This window comes from Gymnoscopelus braueri, assembly GCF_963280865.1.
Source record: "Gymnoscopelus braueri genome assembly, chromosome: 3".
Classification (NCBI taxonomy): Eukaryota; Metazoa; Chordata; class Actinopteri; order Myctophiformes; family Myctophidae; genus Gymnoscopelus; species Gymnoscopelus braueri.
The window spans coordinates 17,437,298-17,459,385 of record NC_137612.1 but is presented as its reverse complement, the minus strand read 5'-3'; the positions used below and the strand labels follow the sequence as shown (position 1 = coordinate 17,459,385).

Sequence of the window (22,088 nt, the reverse complement as noted above, 5' to 3'; positions counted from 1 at the left end):
TGTATCCTTCAACTTCTTGTTTATGCCCCAAAATGACTGGGTAATAGGGTTTGTAGCAATTGTAGAAAATATAAATATTAGACCTAGTCGAATGTTTAAGCATGTTCTAATCATGTACACTTTACTTCACTTAAAAAAGTGACAAGTATTTTTTTTTTTACATTTTGGATAAAATAGCCAATTTTACATTGGTGCCCACCTAACCTGTTACCCCATCACAATGAGTGAATATTTGGAGTACATCACATCTAGGTACATCATCATGGCAAGGTAACTCACAACCCCTCTACTCTACCAATGTAGTGTAATTTTGCTTTACGGAGGTTTTGTTTACACTTGGTACATTATCTCATCTTATCTTATCTTAGGGTGAACTCACTGCACAACACAACACATAAATTATGTAAACAATTGACACGATGCACACAGACTTGTTTATTGGATACCAATCAATCACATATGTACAGAAGCCCAAAGTATAATACATATAATTACAAAACCCTTTGCATTACAGTTGCCTATCCTGTTCCATGTTGCCATTCAGAGGCGTTCAGAACATGACTGCTTCCTTTTTGCCATCTCGTCCAGTCTTTCTTGACCAGCAGCTGACCAGGCATGCCATTACTCATTATCCATTATCTGTCACCCAGTGTCTTTTCTCAAGTGTCCCAAGTCTCCCAACTACTTAGAGAGCCATTGTTTTCTCCTGTCATGTAGAGGTATGAAGTAATGGATTCCAACAATCCCTCGCTCACTAAAGAGTTCTCCTCCGCATTTGTTTTCTTCCTAAAGATCATCGACCTAGGGTGAGAGAGGCACAAGAAATTAATAAGTTACAGTTACAGTTTAAGGCCTGTCAAATGGTAAGTAACCAAGAAGTTTCTCATTCAAGGCCTACATTATACAGGCTCTCCCCTGCCCAAGAGCCACATTAACCCATCATCATAAGTAGCAGTACTACAGCGACATCTTGTGGCAGTCATAGATTCTCTCAGTAAACAGACAGAATGGTAAGCACCTGCTCGTGTCCCTCCACTTAAAGGTAGGCCTCCTGATGGTCATGGGCAATGGCATGGCAGTCTCTGTAGTGGTGTTTGAACCCTGGATGAAGCAAGGCTCCTTCAGCATACAACACAGACCATCTCCAAACCCTGTCAATGGATACAACATCTCAATTTCTCTTCTCTTTTTCAAATCAAATCACATATTTATTCTGGAACATCCTTTTTTAGGTATAAATCAACAAGAAGAACAACAACAACATATTTTCACTACCCACCAGAGTAGTGTTGCACTAGGTGATGCAGAGAGGGGAAGGTGATGCTGGGGGATATATATAACCAGCCATTTTGGAGTCGACAGATGCGGTAGTGCTTCACTGAGTCCAGATATGACGAGCCAGCTCTCTTCAGGATAGAAAGTGAGTAACAGTCTAGGGGCAAAACAAGTACATAGACCATATAATAAACAGCAGCTTTTGAAGCACTGAAATATGAAATACAACCCAAATATAAAATACATTTACGTGAGCACAATCTTGGAAGCTATTTGTTTACAAAATATATATTTTTTCATGCAAATAGAAAATACTGCATGTCTTCAGGGATAAGCAAGGAAATGACTGGGTGTTGAGGTTAGACTGCCAGACTTGGATTGAAGTTAAAAAAATTTGGTAGAATGAAACTCTAATCCAAAAGCAAGAAACTCACCTCTGTTGGACTGTGAGTCTCTGACAATGAAAGCCCCTGTTTCGTTATTTGGTAGCAAAAGCAGCTGTTCTGCTTTGTTCCTGCCGATACCTGTGAACAGCCACCTGAACATGAACAGAAGATTTTAGACATTTAGGCCACATGGAAGAGGTATGTGTCATACTAACAAAATATTCCTTTAAACAATACATTATTATTTTGTTAGGAAACTCTATGGAACTACATCAGAGAGAATCTATGACTGGAGGGGTATTGACAACAACAGAACCTAAAAGCTGATGTACAGTAAGTTAACCCAACCTCTTCCACCCACCTCTCTGTCTGCGATGTTCGCCTACATAAACTCCTCAAAACTCTCAGGGCCGTCCCCATTTCTAGTTTCAGTCAGTGGTGGAAAAAGTACTAAATTATCTTACTTAAGTAAAAGTATCAAAACTGCCATGTAGAAATACTCTGTTACAAGTAAAAGTATGGAATTAGAAATTTACTTGAGTAAAAGTACAAAAGTATTGGTATCTTAAAGTACCAAAAGTAGAAAGTACTCATTATGCAGAATGTCCCATTTCACAAGTTTGTATAAAAAAAAAAGTTTTCATAAAGATCTTTTGAAAATAGCTGATCTTCAACTACAAGCTCACAATGCGTCGCGTTGCGACGCATTGTGAGCTTGTAGATCAGCTATTTTTAAATGGCCGAAATGTATACAGAGCTGAAGTGGTTAATGTACGTTTTGTAATAATAATCCAAATCTATACAGTAACTAGTAACTAAAGTTGTCAAATAATTGTAGTGGAGGAAAAGTATAATATTTGCCTCTCAGATGTAGTGGAGCATAAGTAAAAGTACTGCAATTTGGAAATACTCCAGTAAAGTAAAGTTACCTCAAAATTCTACTTAAGTACAGTACTTGAGTATATGTACCTAGTTACTTTACACAACTGGTTTCAGTTATTATTGTAATTGGCCCCTGTGCCTCGAAAAATAACATATTATAGAGATTTATTTATAGTTGATCATCTGGACGTGACTTACTTGTTTGTCACTTTGGCCGTGTAGTCAGTAGGAATGTAGCTCTCTTGGCCTGAGGTTGTAGATTTCACCATCATGAAATCTCCATCACTGTCAATAAAATGAGCAGTCAGTCAAACCTACTCGTTAAGAGAGTGAAGCTAGGATTTACTTACATTTGTGAGTCACTTAAGTTGCTTACTTTGATACAATGGTGAGCCTTTCCCCGATACGCATGGTGAATTCTCCAAGACCATAAGCAGGGTAGTCATGCAGGGATACAACCATGTTTATCTGGCAGTCTGCAAAGGCAAGAGGTATAATATATTGGGTTAATTTAAATTCAGCAGAAACCACAATAAGTTTAAATAAATGTAATCATTCTTTTTGTAATTAAATCTAAAGCCTAATTTATGCACACCGAAAATAGCCCTCCTACAAGCTCACAACGCTTTGCATCCAAGACAAGTTGTGAGCTTGCAGGTCAACAATTTTTGGCGCGTGACGCCATCGTACAACTATTGAATTAGGCTTAATGCTGATGATATCCTGTGGCATTGTGCATAATCTGGGGGATGGACCGTACCTGGTATGATGGGTTCTGGTGGAGTCTCCTGGGTTGGCATCTTAGATCTGAGTTTGATTAGGCAGTTCCCCATGATCTTTATCTTCTTTCTGTTTCTGTAGCTCTGCTGGGTTAGATGGCTCTAGTTAGTGGTCATATTCATAATTCAATTCTCAGAAGAGTACTTATAGCATGGCTATATCGTTAATATAACAGCCCACAGCTATAGGCGTGGTGTACTTTTTCACTTCAACAGAAAGAAAGGGTAAAGGAAGACAAAAACCACAACAACAGCCATTGACATCCTGTGTTATATTTCCATTTGAGCTCACATTTCAGGAAATAGACAAACTATTGTGACTTTTTTGCACATTTCGAAAATGTCACTCAATAATGGCAATTACAAAATGGCAGCACATTAGTTTACACAATAAAATTAAATGATAAAAATCAAATGAAATGACACAAGCCAACATACACAAGAAGAAAAAGAGGGGAGCAACGATAAGAGGAGAAACACAGAACAAAACATTGAACTGCATTTAGTTCATTTACTCAATATTTAAAATGTCTGTGACTTCAGATTTAAATTCACATCTGTTAAGGTGGTGGAGGTAACACACACACACACACACACACACACACACACACACACACACACACACACACACACACACACATATATATATATATGTATATATATATATATATATATATATATATATATATATATATAAACTAGGCTACTGTGTTCCATTAAATTGACTGACTTTAATGGAATAATAAAATGAACATATAAAAAAGTGGATGCTCACCTTTATTTAATTATGTGACCAGAAATGATGATGTCCAAAAGTAATTTGCTAGATCCTTCGCAGAAAAACTGATATATGTGCAAAACCTTATGACAGTCTTCCCATAGACTATGCAAATATAATGTGCTCAGATGTGTAACCTTGCAACCTTGCTGTGTTCCTGGACTGGTAGGTTCTTCCTTCCTTCCTTTAAAGACCTCCTCATGTGACTCATAAATGCGTGAGTTAAGAGAGTGAAGCTGGTAAAGCGGTTACAAGGCGGAAAACGTTTCCATAAAGATGATTATTATCGTTATTTTGACGCTGATAAGACAGTTGGCTTTGTTCTTTGCATTCAAGCACTGACATCAGTTAAGCTATACAGTTGCTGTGTCTGTGTGCAGGGCTTTTGAGTGTGCACTGCAATGTATAAATATGATGTCACTGTGGTTAACCACATAACTGCAACCATAATGAACGGAAAAGGACATGTGTACCTTACTAAATTAGGTAGCATACATAGATATGATTTGTGATGTGTCACTGACAGAACATTAAGTAGCCTAACTACCAGTAAATATGAGTGGGAGGAATCTTTAAGCCTAATGTATGCCCCCCCCATGGAACAACAAATGCTCCATGTTGGTTTGAATGGGGTAGGCCATAAGTTACAGAAAACACACAGACAAGATTGAAAAGTGGCAAAATTCTCCTTTTAAATAACTGCCAGTAAGCAGAAGTGGGTAGAAGCCTGTAAATCTCAGTTTACTTCCCTCTTTGGGTCAATTCAGGGCAATGGTTTCCAACACTTTTGTTAACGATTGTAACTGGTTATGATGATGATGACGTTGATGATACTTGGTCATAAGTGTCTATTTTTGTCGAGTGACACTGAACCACTTTTATAAGTAATACAATTGAGTAAAAAGACAATCCACAGAAGCTTGAAGAGAGAAATCTGCATTCAAACACTAATGTCAGTCGTGCTAAATGATACAGCTGTGTCAGCTGTTGGCAGTGGTCCTCAAAATGGGTACAGAGGACCCCCAGGGATCCTTGAGGGGGTTCCAGGGGGTCCCCAGAGAATGTCAGTAAAAATCCACCGTGGTGCATCCGGCTTTGTCGAGCGTCTTCTACACACGAACACAATTGGCCCGTGTGCGGGGGAGGGAAGCCGGGCGGAGAGGGTGATACTGGTCATTGCTAGTACTCCTACTGGCTGGGGCAGCACCTGTCAGTGGGGAGTGTTGGGCGGGAGGAGTAGGACGATTCCGAAGGCTCTACGTCCTCCTGGTGGGGGCTCCTTACTGGCAGGTGAGTCAGTAGGATAACAGAGCAGTGACAACAGAGAAATGTGTGTGGGGAGGAATCAATTGGCATAATGACTAAATTGGGGAGAAAAAGGGGTAAAAAATCATTAGAAAAATAAAATGTGTAATAATATTTAACTTCTCTATTAATTTATCTATACATTCACAAAACCTCTGTCTGTGTGTTGATGTTTGTCTGTCCTGAGCATAACTCGGGCGGCCTCTGACAGATTGACCTCAAACTTGGCGTGTATGCCAGCGATGACCCATCCGGTGCAGTGCCGAATGGGAACTTGGTCGGACCAATGGTTGTCGAGAACCAAAAAATCACTAATGTCTGTTGTTTGTCCGTGTCTGTGGAAATCTCTGTGTCTGTGGGGGGTATATGAACCGGCTTACCTGATTGGCAAACCTGACCCATCAGCTTCACGGATTGACCATGGCGTTGCGTTTGTGCAGGGGCACCAATAAGTGGTTGCATAGCATGTACAATTCTACTCTGTTAGAACTCCAAATATGGAGATCCCCATATCCATATTTAGTTGATCGGTCACATGGTAGTGGGTACCGCACTAGGTACTCTGACAACATGCACAATGAGTTTGCATAAACCATGCAAAGTTTGCATGGGGCGCATTGGCGTAACAACGGGTACAGCGAGTACTCTAGCAACAGGTATATTATGTATAACTGTTGGGGTGGGGTTATTGATTTCATTCCCAACTTGCATCATTCCCGACTTACAGTGTTCCCACAGTGTTGCTTGGGCGGTGGGCCCGAGTTAGTAATGTTTGATTTCACTATTATTACACTGGCTAATGAGAGAAAAAGGACTATTCAGATCATAGGTTTCACTTTCTCCACGATCTCTGCTATCACTATGTCCCCCACCAATTCTGTATTAAATAGGGGTCCCTATGGCTGTTCATCACCAGTCTGCATGATGTCAAACCCGGACTGCCTCTGGGGACAGGACAGTTAAGCTATACAATTAAATCCCTCTTGATTCTTGATTTCCAGGCACAAAATCATTTCAAATGGGGGTCCATGACCTAATACGTATCAATTTGTGGGTCCTTCACATGAACATGTCAAGGTCATACAGATTGGTTTAAAAAGGTTTTATTCATTAAACTTAGGAGGATTGCAGCCAAATGAGCAAATGCAAACAATGTGGGAGGAGATATGATACATTTTAGGCACCTCTATCTACTTGTACTGATTCACTCTCATTTGTATAAGTATAGACATACTTGTGACGCCATGGTCACTACTTTATCAGGATACTGTATGCCCAATATGAATTTCCAAAGTTATACAATTTTGATGGTTGCTGTTGCACCATGGCCCACAATGCCAGTTGAGGAAGTTTGGCATAGGAGTGGACCTGTGTGTCAAGTTTTGTTTATGTTCATGCATTGGAAGGCAGATTTCCTGGTTAGATAGAAGAATCCGAAATATAAGAGAGACTGGCACCTGTAACAGCCCACAATATATACGCCCCCTGCCCCCGGCCAAACTATACCCAGGATTAAAGTGGGCTAGTCTGTTTTATACCCCGGGGTTGTCCAGTTTATAACCCAGGGTATAAAAAAGGCTATCCCAGAGTATACCCTTGTATTCCAGATTATAGTTTTTTTCACCATCATAATTTACTGTATGTAATTTAGGCTAGACCAGACTATATCTCTCCTGTCCAAATACCTCCTTGTGTTTTTCATGAATAAGGTAATTCGTCTGAATACTGGATGTATGCTGGATTTAGTATTAAATAATATAGTCCATATTATATCTCCCTTATATAGTGAATAGATTTGGTGAAGAGGGAAAAAAAGGACAGGGGGGATATTCTGTGATCTGAGGAAAGACGGTAGTTTGTGTGTGGTTTTTGTTTGTGATGAATATATTTCCAATTTAAGTGCAGCATCTCGAACCAGGATACAATTTTCAATTTAGGGTTTTAGTATGCGCTCTTATCCAGAGCGACTCGATATGCGATGAGATACACAGTGCATTTTTTGTTTGTTTCTGTTTTTGGATTACCGTCTCATTTTATTTAGTGTATTGTCAATGTACTGTATGGTTAGATGTAGTCCTGTGGTGTATGTATGTATTATTATATATGTATGTGTTGTTGTTGAAACTTTTTTTTTTTTTTTTATAATAATGTCTGACAGCAAGTCTCTGGTTTAATGCCCGGGCCAGCTGGACCATTTGCTGCATGCCACCCCCTACTCTCTCTCTTGTTTCCTGTCTTTCTCCACGGACTAATTAAATTGGCATAATGACAAAATTGGGGAGAAGAAAATGAGGTGAAAACTAATTGGCTACTCTAAATTTAAAAAAAAGGGTGACAAAAGGCTGGAAAAATAATCAGGGGCCCACTGTACTCTGATGTCACGTTTTAAGATAACTAGTCAATTTCTGAACGCTGAGGTAACAAGGTTCCATAATCCCAAAATTAGAGATCTATTTAGGATACACTTCCTGCTTCAAGTAGTCCACTACTGTATGTAATCACATAATAAAAAAAAAAAAGTTTAACTAAAAACTTCAGTCTCCCATTGATTCACGTAAAGGGATATTGTAGGCCTAGCCCTACCTAATTTGAACAAAAATTTTATTATATATCATTACTAGAACAACCAGATTTGATTTGTGAAGTCACTATAAGAACATTAACTGCCACTAAACAAGAGTGTTTCAGCTATTTCTGGAGAGTGACGCATCTAATCAAAAAGTAAATAGACCATATGGCAATCAGCAGAAGCTTGGAGATGGAACACTTAGATTAGACACCCAACACCCACGAGATTCTGATTGCCGTTCAAATGGAAAATGAATCTAAGAACATTTTATCAGAGATGCAGAAGGGCTGACCATTTAAAAAAAATATTAAACTAGCTATAGATGGCAAGAATCAGATTAACACGTGAACCCATGAGATTCCTTTCAAAAGGATTTTTTTTTAAATTTGAACTGCAGTCTACAGATGACAATTCTAGTTTATCTTTTTTAGATTAAGCTAGCTAAATATAGATGGCCTAAACTGTGAAAAGAACATTTTAAAAGATTGAGATCCATCATCATGAAAATGAAAGAAAAAAGCACAACTGTGGTTGGAAACTTGACCACAGTCATTTCAGTTTCACACTGAAGTAGCACAGGGCACCGATCTCATGCAACTTCTTTCTCTTTACTTCTTATGTTGAGTGAGATCATTCTGATTGACATTAATCCCCTGGGGGGAAAATAGATTTTGCAAACACAAGAAAGACAGGTTGTAGATTGATTACACTCAGACTTTTTTTTTCATCTTCTAGCTTTATTCAGTAGTAGTATAAATGACTTGAATCAGCAGGCAGTGAGAAGCACCACTGGGCCTCTCAGTGAAGGGACCGAACACATTTTTTTCACATCTGAATCCACTTGTCAAAAAGGAGGCTAAATGTAGGATTATAGGTCAACTGAACAAAAATCCATCAACTGAACAAAAACATCAATTGAAAACAGAATAAAAACGAAATCAGTTTAAAAAAAACAATCCAAAACAAGTTAATGTATGTAGTGAGAACTGACTGAAGCTACATATTAACCACTCCATATTATCACTGTCCTCTTGTATTTGCACATGTAAAAAGCAGCTTTCTTCAAGGTTTATTTGAAATCAGGTTTAGTTCTACTTCAGCTAGTATGTAGTACAGTCAGCAATTAATAAGATCACTCTACCTGCCCAATTGCAGACAAAAAAAAAAGAAGATACTATGCAATCCTATTTCAGCAGGAATCACTCTACAGTGTGTGTGTATGAGAGTGATGACTGAATCTGCAAGATAACGCAGCAAGAAATGTTTCCACATAAAAACAACTACACTGCAGTAAGTCACAATCGATGGAGGTTGTGTTTAGAGTCAAATGCATGAATGACGGGCTAAATGATAAAATAAATGTTTCTATATTTTATTCAGACAACATAACAGGGTATATGAGACAATCTTCTGGCTGGGAATGAACAGTCAGTCAATGCGAAGACACATGGCAGAAAAATAAATACAAGGAACACTATTACAGGAGCAAAAATGAAGGAGACAAGATAACTAAACTGATGCCTCCAAATGTGACTGCACAAGACATGCTTACACAGAGTGAAAATAGTGGAGAATGGCTAAGTTGTTCATACCTTCACACCATTTAAATACTTAACACATCGTTTTGTTTAAATATAATTCTTTATATCCCCATTCGGAATGTGTATCAGACAGTGTATTATTCAACAGAATATTCAATAATATGCATCTTATTATATTTATTATATCTTCAGGTCTATTACACAAGTCATTACAGATCCTCCTGGCATTGAAGAGCTTGGGAGCAGGTTAGGAGAGTGAGAAGAGAGACAGATAGGAGACGTATAAGTTACTGAAGGGAGGTGGAGAACAGGAAAGGGTGGTAGCAAGAGGCTGGAGGGGTGTCATTCTAGCAGGACACCTCCATGGTCTGGGGTGCAGACACACTGTCCAGACCCCCAGTGCCACCCTCCAGCAGGCTGTTAAGGTTGCTGCGGCTGCGACTGCTGTCCATGGAAGTGATGCTGGAGGACGAGGCGGTACGAGAGCGAGCCAGACGAGTCATTCCTACTGTCGGCACTGGGAGGCACACACACACACGCACACACATTAGCATGCCAGTCACACAGCACAGAGACTCATTGCAGTGCAGGGGAGTGCAATGATGTGACTCGGCCGGTTTAGAATCACATTCCCAATAAGATGACTGAAAACATTTTAACGATACCGCCAATATTCACCATGCAGACAATTCTGGGCAATTGTCATTTTCAAAATGAATCAAAATGAAAAATAAATGGAAAACAAATACGTGTGGAGAAAAAAAACAATATATTGCACGTGTGAATGAACGATACAATTCAGTATTCAATTCAAACAAACTGAGGCAACGACACCAGAATACAGCATTGGCAATTCCACTCAACTGAAAGGAAGCAGCACTAGCACCTCATGCAACAAAATAGGACAGATAGAACTGAATCCATGCTCGGGACGTAAATTAAACGCCTACAGGGAGATGAATGTGAGTCAAAGTATGCAAAAGATTTCATTGTGGACAGTTTAGAAACAATATCCACCACAACCCAATGCTAAACTCTCTTCTCTGGACCTTCTATGCATACATTGACATTCATCTTTTGTAGGGCAGAGGTGGGCTAAAGTGGAGGTTGGCATTGGGTCAGAAGCCTTCTAGCCTGGAAGCTGAGCTCAAGAACTTGGTACCTGATTCGGTGCTCAGGTGACTGAGGAGAACGTAGGGAACTGTAAGTGTTGGTTAAAGACAGGAAGAAAAGAGGGAGAAAGGAAGAAATGTTGAAAAAGTAGCTTTTGTGTTGCCATTTACCGAGTTGGTTTGTGCCCGATTCAAACAGAAGGTCAATGGAGTATTGTGCCCATCACAGTGCCTTATTAGAACAAAAAGGTCTTAACGAAACTGCAGTAAATGGACTGTAGGCCACACTGTGGCCAGCAGTAAGTTCAAATGGCTTTTTTTTGTTTTTACACAATAGATAAGAGATCAAAGTATGCATTGAATCTCATCTCTGGTACTTGTGTAGCCTTTTTTCATTTCACACTGTTGGCAATGTGTTAACGGAGGAAAAGCAGCTTTCAGAAACACGCTGAGGTGTTCCATTTATTTTTCCACCACTTTCTCTGCATGAAAAGACTCTTTTAATTTGTACTAATCCTGCAATGCCATTTCCTCAACAGGGGCGGTGAGGTGGGGTCAGGGGGCTTGGTGGCCTTTATAGCAACACTGATCCATGGCATACTAGATTATTTACCACCCACGGGTGCCCTCCCACTGTGAAGGGTTGGGGGTGGGTGGGAGGGACAGAATTAGAGCAACAAAAATACACAGGTATCACCTATAAAGCCAGAGCAAAAGCAAATCTACATATTCATGAATTTATCCATCCATGGACCAGCCTCTGGCTTGTGCACTTGTGCATTGAAAATCAATATGATCTAAAAATGTATAATAATAATGTTTTTGTATTATTAGTTTTGTTTGTTAATCGTTTTTGCAGATGAATGGGAAGGTAAAACCTGGAGGCCTGTTTAAGTATGCACTTTGAATGTCTCTGGAGGACACTGCATCATTAAACAAATAATAGAAAATAGGAAAGTTAAACACACAAGGCAGAAGAAAATGAGTGTTTTTCACTCCCACTCAGAGCTGAACAGGAAATATATTGCTGTTCAGCACACATCTGTGATGCCACCTTCATTTCAGACATACGGTACTAGAAGCACCTCACCTACTGAGGATTGGGGGTGCGACACGAAACTGCAAAGAGCAGAAAGGAAATGGTGTTAGCGACCACAGCGGCGCAAAGGCTGCCTCTCCGTGTACGGGGTGACAAAAGCTGGGTCTTTTCAAGCATCGTTGGCCACGATCCACAGCCCAAAATTGAACACCGCATTGAAAACAACTCTCCTACATTCGTCATTGCACTCACGTCAACAGGAAATGCACCTAAGGACACAGGCTTCGACCACAAACACGGCAGTTCACAGACTTGTAAATATGATTTGACAGTTAGTACAGAACAGGCTGATACAAAACCTGAATAACATACAACACAGGACTGTAGCAACACAGGACTTATAACTTATGCCAAAACTGCACTGAAGGAAATGCAAGATTTGTGGACTTACTGTATCCCATGCCCTGAACAAAGTACTTGAAGGCCTCAGCCAGTTTGCCAGGCTGTGAAAAACAACAACAAGAACAACATAGAAGCCATGATTTAGAATAAATTCAGACACATAATGCAACTTTATGTTGATCTTTTTCTATAAAAAATAAAACCCACCTGCACAACCTGGGGCATGCCTCCACAGTCAGCCATCTTAGAAAAAAAGAACAATTTGTGAGGCTTTGAAAGTGCTTGATATAGACAGAAAATTGAAGGTTGCATCAATGATGTTTACCTTTAGCAATGTGGTCTTGGTCGGATTTAATCTGGAATTGCACTCCACCTGAAACACGGCCATACATCTGAATTACAAGAAGCTATACCAAAACAGAAATAGGCTATTTTCTCTATTATTTAAAAAAGATTTCACCTATAATTATATGCCCGAAACAGGAATGTAAGGGTGTGGTTAATACCAAAGCTTCTTTGGTAATAATACGCTTCCAAAGTTTTTGGGAGATTATGCCATTCAACTCACCACAGCATCCACGGCAGGTGATGTGTCCCCAACCACCAGCAGGGCAGGGCATCTGGGTAAGAAGAGAACAGGGACAGACATGACTACAACAGACGCACAAGTGAAACTGATTAAGTATTGCAATCAGCCCAGTACCAAAACCTACGTTAGTGTGATGACGGTATCCTCATTCAGACCTACAACTGGCCTCTCAATCTCCATGTCCCGACGGCTAGTAAACAGAAGACACGTTGTTAGCTTGGCCGAGATGTACTCCACACAATGAATGGCTACTATGTGCTGTAAGGTGATCTATGTGTCTTTTGGGCTCCACTGGCCAAAGTCCTGATTTATTGTGCAACTCACTATTTGATTGTCCTTGAGTAGGGATTTGTATTTTTTTTGTGTGTGGCATTGATTGCTGTTGCTACATTTTGGGTTTGGGTATTTGTCAGCACTTGCTGACAATGCAGGAATTTCGAAAATCGATAAATAAAATACTATCTTTCCAAGGGATCAAGAACACATCCAAAACCTTAAAATACTGATCTGCTATTCAAAAGGATATAGACAAAAGAAAAAGGTGTATGTTACTGTATATATTGTCATACTAATTGTAGGAGCCGCAGAATAGGGCCAAATTGTCCTGGTTGATGTCCTGGGCGATGTGCAGACGGTAGGTCTGGACGAGTTCCAGGTTGTCTGTCAGCTCCTCCTGAGAAGTGTAGAGTAGAATAAAACTTAATTTGTGTTCCAACAGCTTGCCATTAAACTTTTACAGGTGGAATACAGACATATCAAAAAAATCCAGGAACAATTCAATGAACCTGGTCAAATTAAATAAACAAAATGAAATCAGCATTTGAGCAAACAAGACAAGATTTTAATGCCATCACACTGACAAAAAAAAAAGCAAAACTAACCAGTGATCACATAATGAGTCATCCTACAATCTATGCTAGTCTCCATCACCCAGTGGTAAGAGGACAGAAATAACAGTGTCTCTGCATTTCGAAGATAAAGAAAGAAAGAAAAATACGTGCAGGAACATCAAGATGTTACAGTCACCGTGACTGTAACAATTCATACAAGGGGAAGACACTGATATGAATATTAAGGTAAAAACTCACAGTGCTGAAGTGGTGAGCCATTATTATGTCCACCAGGTTACTAGTCCATCCTGTCAGCTGTCAATATGCAATGAAAAAAGCATCCAATTAAAAGAGCTGGCATTGTGACCTCCATATGCGTGTGCGTGCATGTGTGTGTGTGTGTATGTATGTATGAAGGTTAATGTGTTAAACATGGGGGAGTATAAAGATGCATGAGTATGGTAGACATCCAGCATACATTAGGCCACTCAATGAAACGTAACTTAGTGTTAATTTAACTCCAACGAGAGTATAAATGGAACCATAGGGACTTGGTCCGTTTGGTTCTATTTGCACTCTTCAAACCATTTTTGCACAGACACTCTACAGAGTTAAATTAACAGGAGGATTTAACTTTGTACCAACCTTGGAGGCGGCCCAGTCAATCCAACCCTCTGCACAGGGGTCTACATCGATCAGGACGAGGCCTTCTGACAGGGTGGGATTGTTCAGCTGTGAAGACAAGGAAAAAGGTCAGTTGTGGATAAGCTTTTAAATGAGCTTACTCTGCAACAATTGGCAGTTCACACATCTTTACTAATCCAGTATTCAATGGACTGGGATGATGATGTAGCTTGTACCTTCTTGCGAACATACTGTCTTATACCAGATTTATACTTGGTTGCGCATTGTGTTGAGCAGTGAAAATAGCCGATCTACAAGCTCACAATGCATTGCTATTGCACAACTATGCATAAGTCAGGCTTTAGCATCCACTGGGTTAGCCTACATGCTGGACACACCAAACTACCATGGCGTTCTTCCCACAAACAACCAATCAATCTTTCTTAATTAAATTCTGAAGAAGACCGGACCCTCCAAGGAACAAGTCAGCTCAGTGATTACTAAACCCACCTGCATAGGCCGTAGCCCCCAATCCTCTCTTTTCGCCATTACATTTTTCAGTGCTCTTCCTCGACCCTGCTCGCTTTCCCTTCTTTCTGCTCTATTGTACAGACATCACGCCTACTAGCTATTCTGCATGAGTACAGTAACGTTAAAATTCTCTGCTTCAAATAAATGAAACAGAGAAATTGAGAATCACCTGGGGGGTGGTTCTGAAATGTTAACGTTTAGTAGATCAGCTCCATGACCTGTGTGGGCTGACCGACCCAACAGCCTGGAGAAGCTGTGGTTATGGACCCTTTTCACAGTCCATGCATGTAATAGATGGGCAAGCACAGCTGAAGGTAATAACACCCGCATGGAATGGACCCAGAAATGAATGTCATTACCTTGAGCTGTATTTTCAGCTCTATGAGAAAAGGGTTTTTTATTACAGGCCCGACAGAGATGATGGACAGTGGGGGATAGGGAGGTGGAGGGTTGGGGTGAATCAGTGGCTGAGCGTGTAGATGTGGACATACCGCAAACCGGGAGAGGATGTACGCTCCTGCTCCGACACCAATGCCGATCACACTGTTCACCCTGCAGAGAGCACAGCCAGTTATTACAGGGACTGAAATGAAAAGTCAGTGTGCAATATGCAGATTGTCACTGATCATTGATTGATTTGACAGCGGGTGGGGGTGCAGCATGCATTCACTCACTTGAGCTGAGTCAGCACAGAAGGCAGCATCTCCGCCAGTTCCTCCATGGTTGGGTACTGGTATCTGGAGATGGACAAAGAGAGAGACAGAGAGAGAGCGAGAGACAGACAGACAGAGAGAGAGAGACTCAATCAGTTTGGGAACTTAGGATCACTTCACGCAATTTCAACCTATCTTCATATAATTGGACCTCACTAATACTCATAACATGGTACCAGAAAGGAGGTGTCATTCACTGCTGCCGTTTTTCCTTTTTACATTTAATGTTTTGTATTTGTTGATGACATGCATTATTGTGTTATTTTTATACTATGCTAATGAATTGAATACACAGGACCACAATGGAAACACGTCCCCAGGACCTTTTTGTGTTATCCTTTTAGCCTGAATGTCTGACTGTGTACCACGTGCTGTTCACATTTTTTTCTAATAAAGTATTCAATCAAAAAAACTGGTAGGCGGGTTTCTGAACTGTCCACAGCCCTCCTCTGAGACACAGACAGAGTAGACAGAAAATGGTACCATATTATAAAGACCATTAGTGAGGACCAATTATATGAAAATAGGTTGAAAGTGGGCACGGTCGTCCTTTAATTTCTTACCAAAACTCAATTAAATGTATTCCTGTCCTAGTGATAAATAATGAATCATGAGGAATTAATATTGAAGGGAAAGAATGATCTCCCATTAGCAAATATCCTATGAGGCTTAAAAGTGAGGCCTTCCTTGGTCTGCAGTGACACAGAGTTAATTTTGCACGCACGCATGCCTATGTGGCGAGCAGACACGCACTAAGGGAAAAACATTGCCAATGAGCAGACACACACTGAGAGAAAAACACTGGGACACCCACCCAGCGGGGAAGGGTGGAGCACCCTCTTGTTGTCCAGGCGCGTCAACATGGACTACAGCAAAATGTTGGGTGATCTCCTGCATGTCCTCATAGTTGAACAAGGTGTTGAAGCAAGACTTGTCTGGACACGGAAAGAAAGGGAAACAGTCACAACCATAAACTTTTAAGTCAAGAGTAGGACCCCCAACAATAGGTCGGAGCCTAATTTGACTCATGTAAGCTTTCTGATCCCTGTTAAACCCCCATGGCCCTGGCTGTAGTCTCAACTAAACAGAAGGTAATGTACTATTTCGGACAGTGTGTGTGTGCGCTGACTCACGGTTGAGGCCGATGTCATGGTACGTGAGGATGATCGGTCGGTTTCCCTTGGGCACGCCCCTCATGGTCACATGGAGGACGCCATGGGGTGTCTCAATGTCATGCTCCTGTATCCAATCAGAGAGAAAGAGCACACAATTCAGGATATGACTTTTATCATTGGCCAATTTGATTCGCAAATATTATTTGCGTTCTGTGTGCATGTACTCATGACACAAACGATAGTTTGAAAACAAATGTTTTCAGGCTAAGGACCATAAGAGCGTAAAAATATAGACTTAAATTAAAGGGGGTGTAAGGGATATTTTCTTGTTAAAATAAGAGGTAAATACTAAATAGCTCTACATTCGGATTGTAATCATTGCTATACAGTGCTCAGTAACAGTGGTCAACCACTCTCTAGCTCTTTAGTAAACAGCGAAAGAGATGAAACAAAAGGATAGATGAGCAGGCAAAATATGAATTGGGATACAAAACATTTGAAGCCGATAAATGGGTTCTTTCTCTTGTTTGGATGAAGTTGGTGTACCACCTGAAAATATATTTTCTCTGCTATTAGAGAGCTGTCGAGAAAGGGAAAACCCTGAAACTGAACAAACACTCTAAAGCAATGATTACAATCAGAATATGGAGCTTTAACTTTTAACAAAAAACCTTTTGTTTTAACAATTAAAAAAATAAATCACTTATAGCACTTTAAAACTATGGCCTTGTTCATGTGGGCGGAAAAGGATCAAACACACAATATATTAGGGATGGGACAATATGAAAATTACATGTCACGATTATTGTGGCAAAGATAATTGCGATTAACGATATTATCGCGATAATCAAAATATGCATAAACTTAAAATGCCACTTTTGTTAACCACTTGAACCCCCAGCATCTCTATTATGGGGGGGAACGTTCGCCAAAAATGGCAGATCTACAAGCTCACAACGTGCGTTGTGAGCTTGTAGATCTGCCATTTTTACCGAATCGATGTGTAGAGTGAAATAAGAGCGTACCAAATCCGCTCTTTACTCTTTTATCAAGTATAGAGGGTTTAAGTGGTACTGAATTTGCAGCTAAACAAAAGCTAATTCATCCTAGTGTATAACGGAGGACAATTTCACGATAAATTTAATTCTCTGCGATGCAATTATTGAGAGCGTTTTTTTACCGACGATAAACGATAACGATTATAGTCCCATCCCTACAATATATCTTATCTATGTATCTTATGTTACAACAACACTCATAAGAAGAAATCAATGGTCTGGAGGACAATCCAGTTGCCAAACAAACATATTTAGGACTCAATATTCAGTGCATGCACGCCTTGGCTCCCAGCACAAAGCCCCAATACCCTGGGACAGACAAGTGTCTGAATGGGCTGTCTGGGAGTCCTTTTAATTTCAGGTTTTCTGAAACGCAAAGCCCTAAGCCTAAGTATGACTGCACAGAAAATCCCTGAGTCATACTCTTGAATGCAGCTGCAGGAGGCTGCCATTAAAATTCAGGGAGCTGAAAGTTGATTCAGTTCAGTCCCATCCATCTCTCTTAGAATAGGCATTTCTATGAAGCCGTCAATTACCAGCGCCTTGCGGTAACACGGGGAAAGATTAACCGGAGCACACAGACAGTTAAGGCCTGTATTTGTGGTGCACAGGCTAACGTTTCAATGTTAGTACATCTTCATTAGTCAAGAGCAGCAGTCGAGCACCTTGCAGGGCTCTTCTACAAAAGCAAGCGATGAAATGGTTGGGAAAATGTGGCTATCAATCCACATCGATTTGCATTAAACAACATGACAATCTTGGTCCTTACTAGGGTCGTGTCTTGTGTCTTGGTTCAGGTAAAATGGGAGGATGACACAGCAAAAATACAGTGGTCCGCATTAGTATTCAGAAGACACGAAAGAGGAAGTGACGCAATACTGTATATACGGTAACAGACAGTCATCTTTGGCATGTGTCCAAACTTTCCTCGTGCTCAGCTCTCTGCTGTAGCCCTACAGATTCACAGCATCTTTTGACGTCACACTTGCACGGAATGCACGCACACACACACGTGCAGCTTCCAAGGTCAGCGTGACTTGGCGATGCACACAAAGGTGCGTGAGGAGATGGAACGAGAGAGAGAGAGAGAGAGATGGCAGCAGTGGCTCAGAAGGTAGAGAACCTGAGAACCTGGGAGGTCCCGGTTTGATCCCCAGCTCCTCCTGGCTCTGTGCTGAGGTGTCCTTAAGCAAGACACTGAACCCCTGCTCCAAATTAGCAGGTTGGTATGGCATGGTTGCATGTTATGTTGGTGTGTGAATGTAACACACATTGTGAAGGGTTTTGGATTAAAGGCGCTAAATCAATGTAATGTAGACAATTTACTACAGAAATGCAGACAATTAATAACACACACACACACACGTTAATGTGCATGCACACAGACCTATTCTGCATGTGTGTGTGTGTGTGTGTGTGTGAGAGTGGGTGTTGGGTGTGGTCCAGAGCCTGCCTGGCCTCAAGGCCCACTAGTCATCAATAATCCAGTGCACAAGCAGTGGGTAGGGAACAGACACTCAGAGACAGAATGGCCACTGCATTGTGACTGTCTGTGCGCCCCGTTCCTCATTTTAGACATTTGGCTGATGGATACGTGTCAAAAACTCTCTGGAGGTGTTGAAGGTTAATTCTCAAGGACGAGTGCTGCAGTAAATTTTACGTCTGTGACCACAGTGGGACCACATGAATCATGTGATGGAAAAACACCCGTTCTCATGGCGGTAGAATGAGACATGAGTGGGTGTCTGTAATTACCCACAGTAAACACAAACAAGACAAAAAATGGCCACAAAAAAAAGGAAGGAAAAAAAACACATTCAGACAAATCCACACTGATAGCCAGCAGTAGAAAAAAGATTACGGTACCTCTTGAATTTATAACTATCATCATGTAATTACCTAACTCCGTTACAGAGGCTTTTCCAGGGCCTTTTCGTACGCCTCAAAAATGATTCTGCAATGCCAAGATGAGCACAACAAGCTATCAAGGATGGAAAATAAATTGTCCCCTGTTTGACTGTAGTTTTGGAAATTGGGGAAGGACAGTGTCAAGGACAAACCATGTGGGAGGAGAAGATTTGTTCTAAGAAACGGGGCACACAGACAAACTAAACTAATAATGAATGATAATAGAATGAAAGGGGAAAAGAGGGAGAGAACACCGCAATGGCTCTAACCCCTCATTTTTCGCTTATAACGCAGACGGCCATGCTGGCTGACAGCTGGGGGGGGCTGAAGCGGGGAGGGAGACCTCACCGGAATACTGAGCAGGAGTTTGTTTCTCTGAGGAGAAAGAGAGAGGGTTTTTTTTTTCCACCGCCATTCGCCTGGGGCTGATGGACGAGCCTCTGCAGTGTAACCACCCACCAGAGACTCTAGGTTCCATAGATAGAACCACACACGGTCCCATAATGAAGGAGAACGGGGGTAGAGAAGCTGGGGCAGGGGGTTATGACAGTGTGATGAGAGAGAGCGTGGGGCGTAATACTCAACAGTCAGAGGGGGCAGGGGGATGGTGTAAGGAGAGATTGAGAATAGGAGAGCAATATGTCATGCTTCATCTCCTCCTGCAAATCCCGCTCCAGTCTACTCCAACCGCCACCCCTACCCCCTCAACCCCCACCCATTCTGTTTACCCTGCCTTGATGCTGACATCAATCAAACTCCACCAGGGAGCACCATTACAGGGCAGAAACGTCGAGTTGCAAATGACCAACCCATGCATGTATTGTACACACACACAACATCCACACACACATTCCTCCACAAGCATTGATGGGTGGGTGCCCACACAAAATGTGTGTCTCCGTCACTGAAGGACTAGGTAAAAACAAATTCAAGGTCTCTAAAGGAGAACAAATGGTGATTCGGGGGTTCTGCTCTGTTGTTACTATGAGGGGAGTGGGAGGGCATGTCCCCTGCTGGACTATTGCAGTACATCGTAAAACATACTGAGGGACAAGGCCATGTCATCAGTGATATCTAAAGTCAACACTATGGCACAATGCAACACCTCAAGGCTATCATATTTACTCTAACACATCCAGGCACAAAGGCACACACACACAAGAATGCATTAAGAAAAACACGTGCATGTGAGTGCACAGAGTCTGCACACATTTACACTAATGGATAGTCGTAAACAGGCATTGAACACCCTCACAAATGCACACACAGCACTGACCGACAGACGGGCACGTACACACACTCTGGTTGTGGCATTTGCAGATTCAAAGACACTTAACACACAGATATGCATCTTTCATATCATCATCATGTTACAATGCACCACTGAACACCGGGTATGTGGTGGCTGCGCATCCTGACTTACAAAATAGACACACACATAAACACACACACACAGGTTTTCCTGTGTGCACGCGTGCAAACATGCATGACATGAAATCGCGACAAAATCTTGCAGGAAAACGGTTCAACCCAATAGTACCAACTGCCCAGCAGAAAACAGCTCAGGCTCTGAGCTGTCTGTCTGAGGCAGTGATGGGCGTGCCAGGAAGACCCTGCACTCCACAGCTGGCTTCTGTCAACCTGGAGCCTGGCTAACGTGCCACAGAAACACCCCCTTGTTGATCCAACCCCCCCGCTCCCTTCCCACGGCGAGGTGTGTCAGACAGGACAAGACGCACTTCACTCACCACTCCATTCCCAGAGCATGCAATCTGGTCCAGATCCAGAATAGCAGACATGTTTTCCCACGCAGGAGAGGAGTGTGTTATGCTATGAGTGCGTGCGCCAGAGGAGCTTTGAAGATCTACAACAGGGAGGGAAGGGCAGGAGTGGGGATGCAGTGAGAGGCAGAGCAAAAGAGGTGTGAGTGAGAGAGAGAGACTGAGAGAGGAGGGAGGGAGGTAGAGGAACGGGGACCGACTGCACCCCTTGACGGCAGTGGGCTGAAGCTGTGCAGTAGCGGCGGGAGGGCGAGCGCAGCGACAGGAGGAAGAGGCGGCGAGAGACAGAGATGCAGCAAAGGGAGAGAGAGGAAGAATGGGCGAATAACCTGAATGAAAGGAAGGAGTAGGAAGGACAAGACACAGGGAGAGGTGGGGGAGAGAGAGAAAGAGAGAGAGAATGAAAAAGATAGGCAGAGGCGGGGGAGAGTGAGACTGCAGTTTGCACTTGGTAAGCACAGCGCGTCCGTGGATCCAGCCAGGGCTGCTAATTGGATTAGAGATGGTCATGTGGATGAAGAATGGGCGGGGCTAAAGGGAGAACGAACGGGGCTGGGGGATGAGGATGGATGGAGGAGGAGGAGTGAGTGCTGGGTGGGAGGCAGGCAGCCCAGGAAACAGCCAAGTGACGTCAAACAGCTCATTAACCCATTCAATCCGGAAACGCATCCGTGTCATTTTAGATTTCTTTGGCCATTAAAAAAATAGCAGATCTACAAGCTCATAGGGCGGCACCGAGTGCCGCACTATGAGCTTGTAGATCTGCTATTTTTGAAAAAAAAAAATCGTGAACATGTGTGCAAATATTTGAATATATATAAATCTTTAACGCAAATCTTTGCTACTGGTGGGGGTCCCTGGAACAAAATAT

At 41.8% G+C, this 22,088-nt stretch overlaps 2 protein-coding genes across 5 annotated transcripts in view; both read right to left on the bottom strand.

The window, feature by feature from the left end:
* Positions 1-411: 411 nt before the first annotated feature.
* Positions 412-4,380, bottom strand: sla2a (Src like adaptor 2a). Of its 2 annotated transcripts, none has more exons than XM_080424252.1 (8): positions 4,098-4,380; positions 3,304-3,409; positions 2,920-3,019; positions 2,742-2,828; positions 1,710-1,813; positions 1,280-1,432; positions 1,019-1,151; positions 412-801 (listed from the first exon to the last, which is right to left on the bottom strand). In XM_080424252.1, exons 2-8 carry the CDS (start codon positions 3,374-3,376, stop codon positions 660-662), a joined length of 792 nt encoding a protein of 263 aa, XP_080280378.1. In that variant the 5' UTR covers positions 3,377-3,409; positions 4,098-4,380; the 3' UTR covers positions 412-659. The 2 variants fall into 2 exon arrangements, with proteins under 2 accessions (XP_080280378.1, XP_080280377.1); XM_080424251.1 differs by having other exon boundaries at positions 3,304-3,406.
* A 4,945-nt stretch (positions 4,381-9,325) lies between these two features.
* Positions 9,326-22,088, bottom strand: part of ndrg3a (ndrg family member 3a) — a 52,306-nt gene continuing 39,543 nt past the window's right edge. The window contains exons 1-15 of one of the 3 annotated variants that reach the window (XM_080421061.1): positions 21,185-21,620; positions 16,489-16,594; positions 16,170-16,290; positions 15,317-15,379; positions 15,134-15,194; positions 14,133-14,219; positions 13,746-13,802; positions 13,227-13,330; positions 12,782-12,847; positions 12,637-12,688; positions 12,394-12,441; positions 12,276-12,311; positions 12,118-12,169; positions 10,678-10,716; positions 9,326-10,032 (exon numbers count right to left, since the gene is read on the bottom strand). In XM_080421061.1, the coding sequence (XP_080277187.1) occupies positions 9,863-10,032; positions 10,678-10,716; positions 12,118-12,169; positions 12,276-12,311; positions 12,394-12,441; positions 12,637-12,688; positions 12,782-12,847; positions 13,227-13,330; positions 13,746-13,802; positions 14,133-14,219; positions 15,134-15,194; positions 15,317-15,379; positions 16,170-16,290; positions 16,489-16,594; positions 21,185-21,235 (1,113 nt within the window). In that variant the 5' untranslated portion in view covers positions 21,236-21,620 and the 3' untranslated portion in view covers positions 9,326-9,862. Of the gene's footprint in view, positions 10,033-10,677; positions 10,717-12,117; positions 12,170-12,275; positions 12,312-12,393; positions 12,442-12,636; positions 12,689-12,781; positions 12,848-13,226; positions 13,331-13,745; positions 13,803-14,132; positions 14,220-15,133; positions 15,195-15,316; positions 15,380-16,169; positions 16,291-16,488; positions 16,595-21,184; positions 21,621-22,088 lie in introns of those variants that run through there. The other 2 variants (XM_080421059.1, XM_080421060.1) reach the window with 2 other exon arrangements.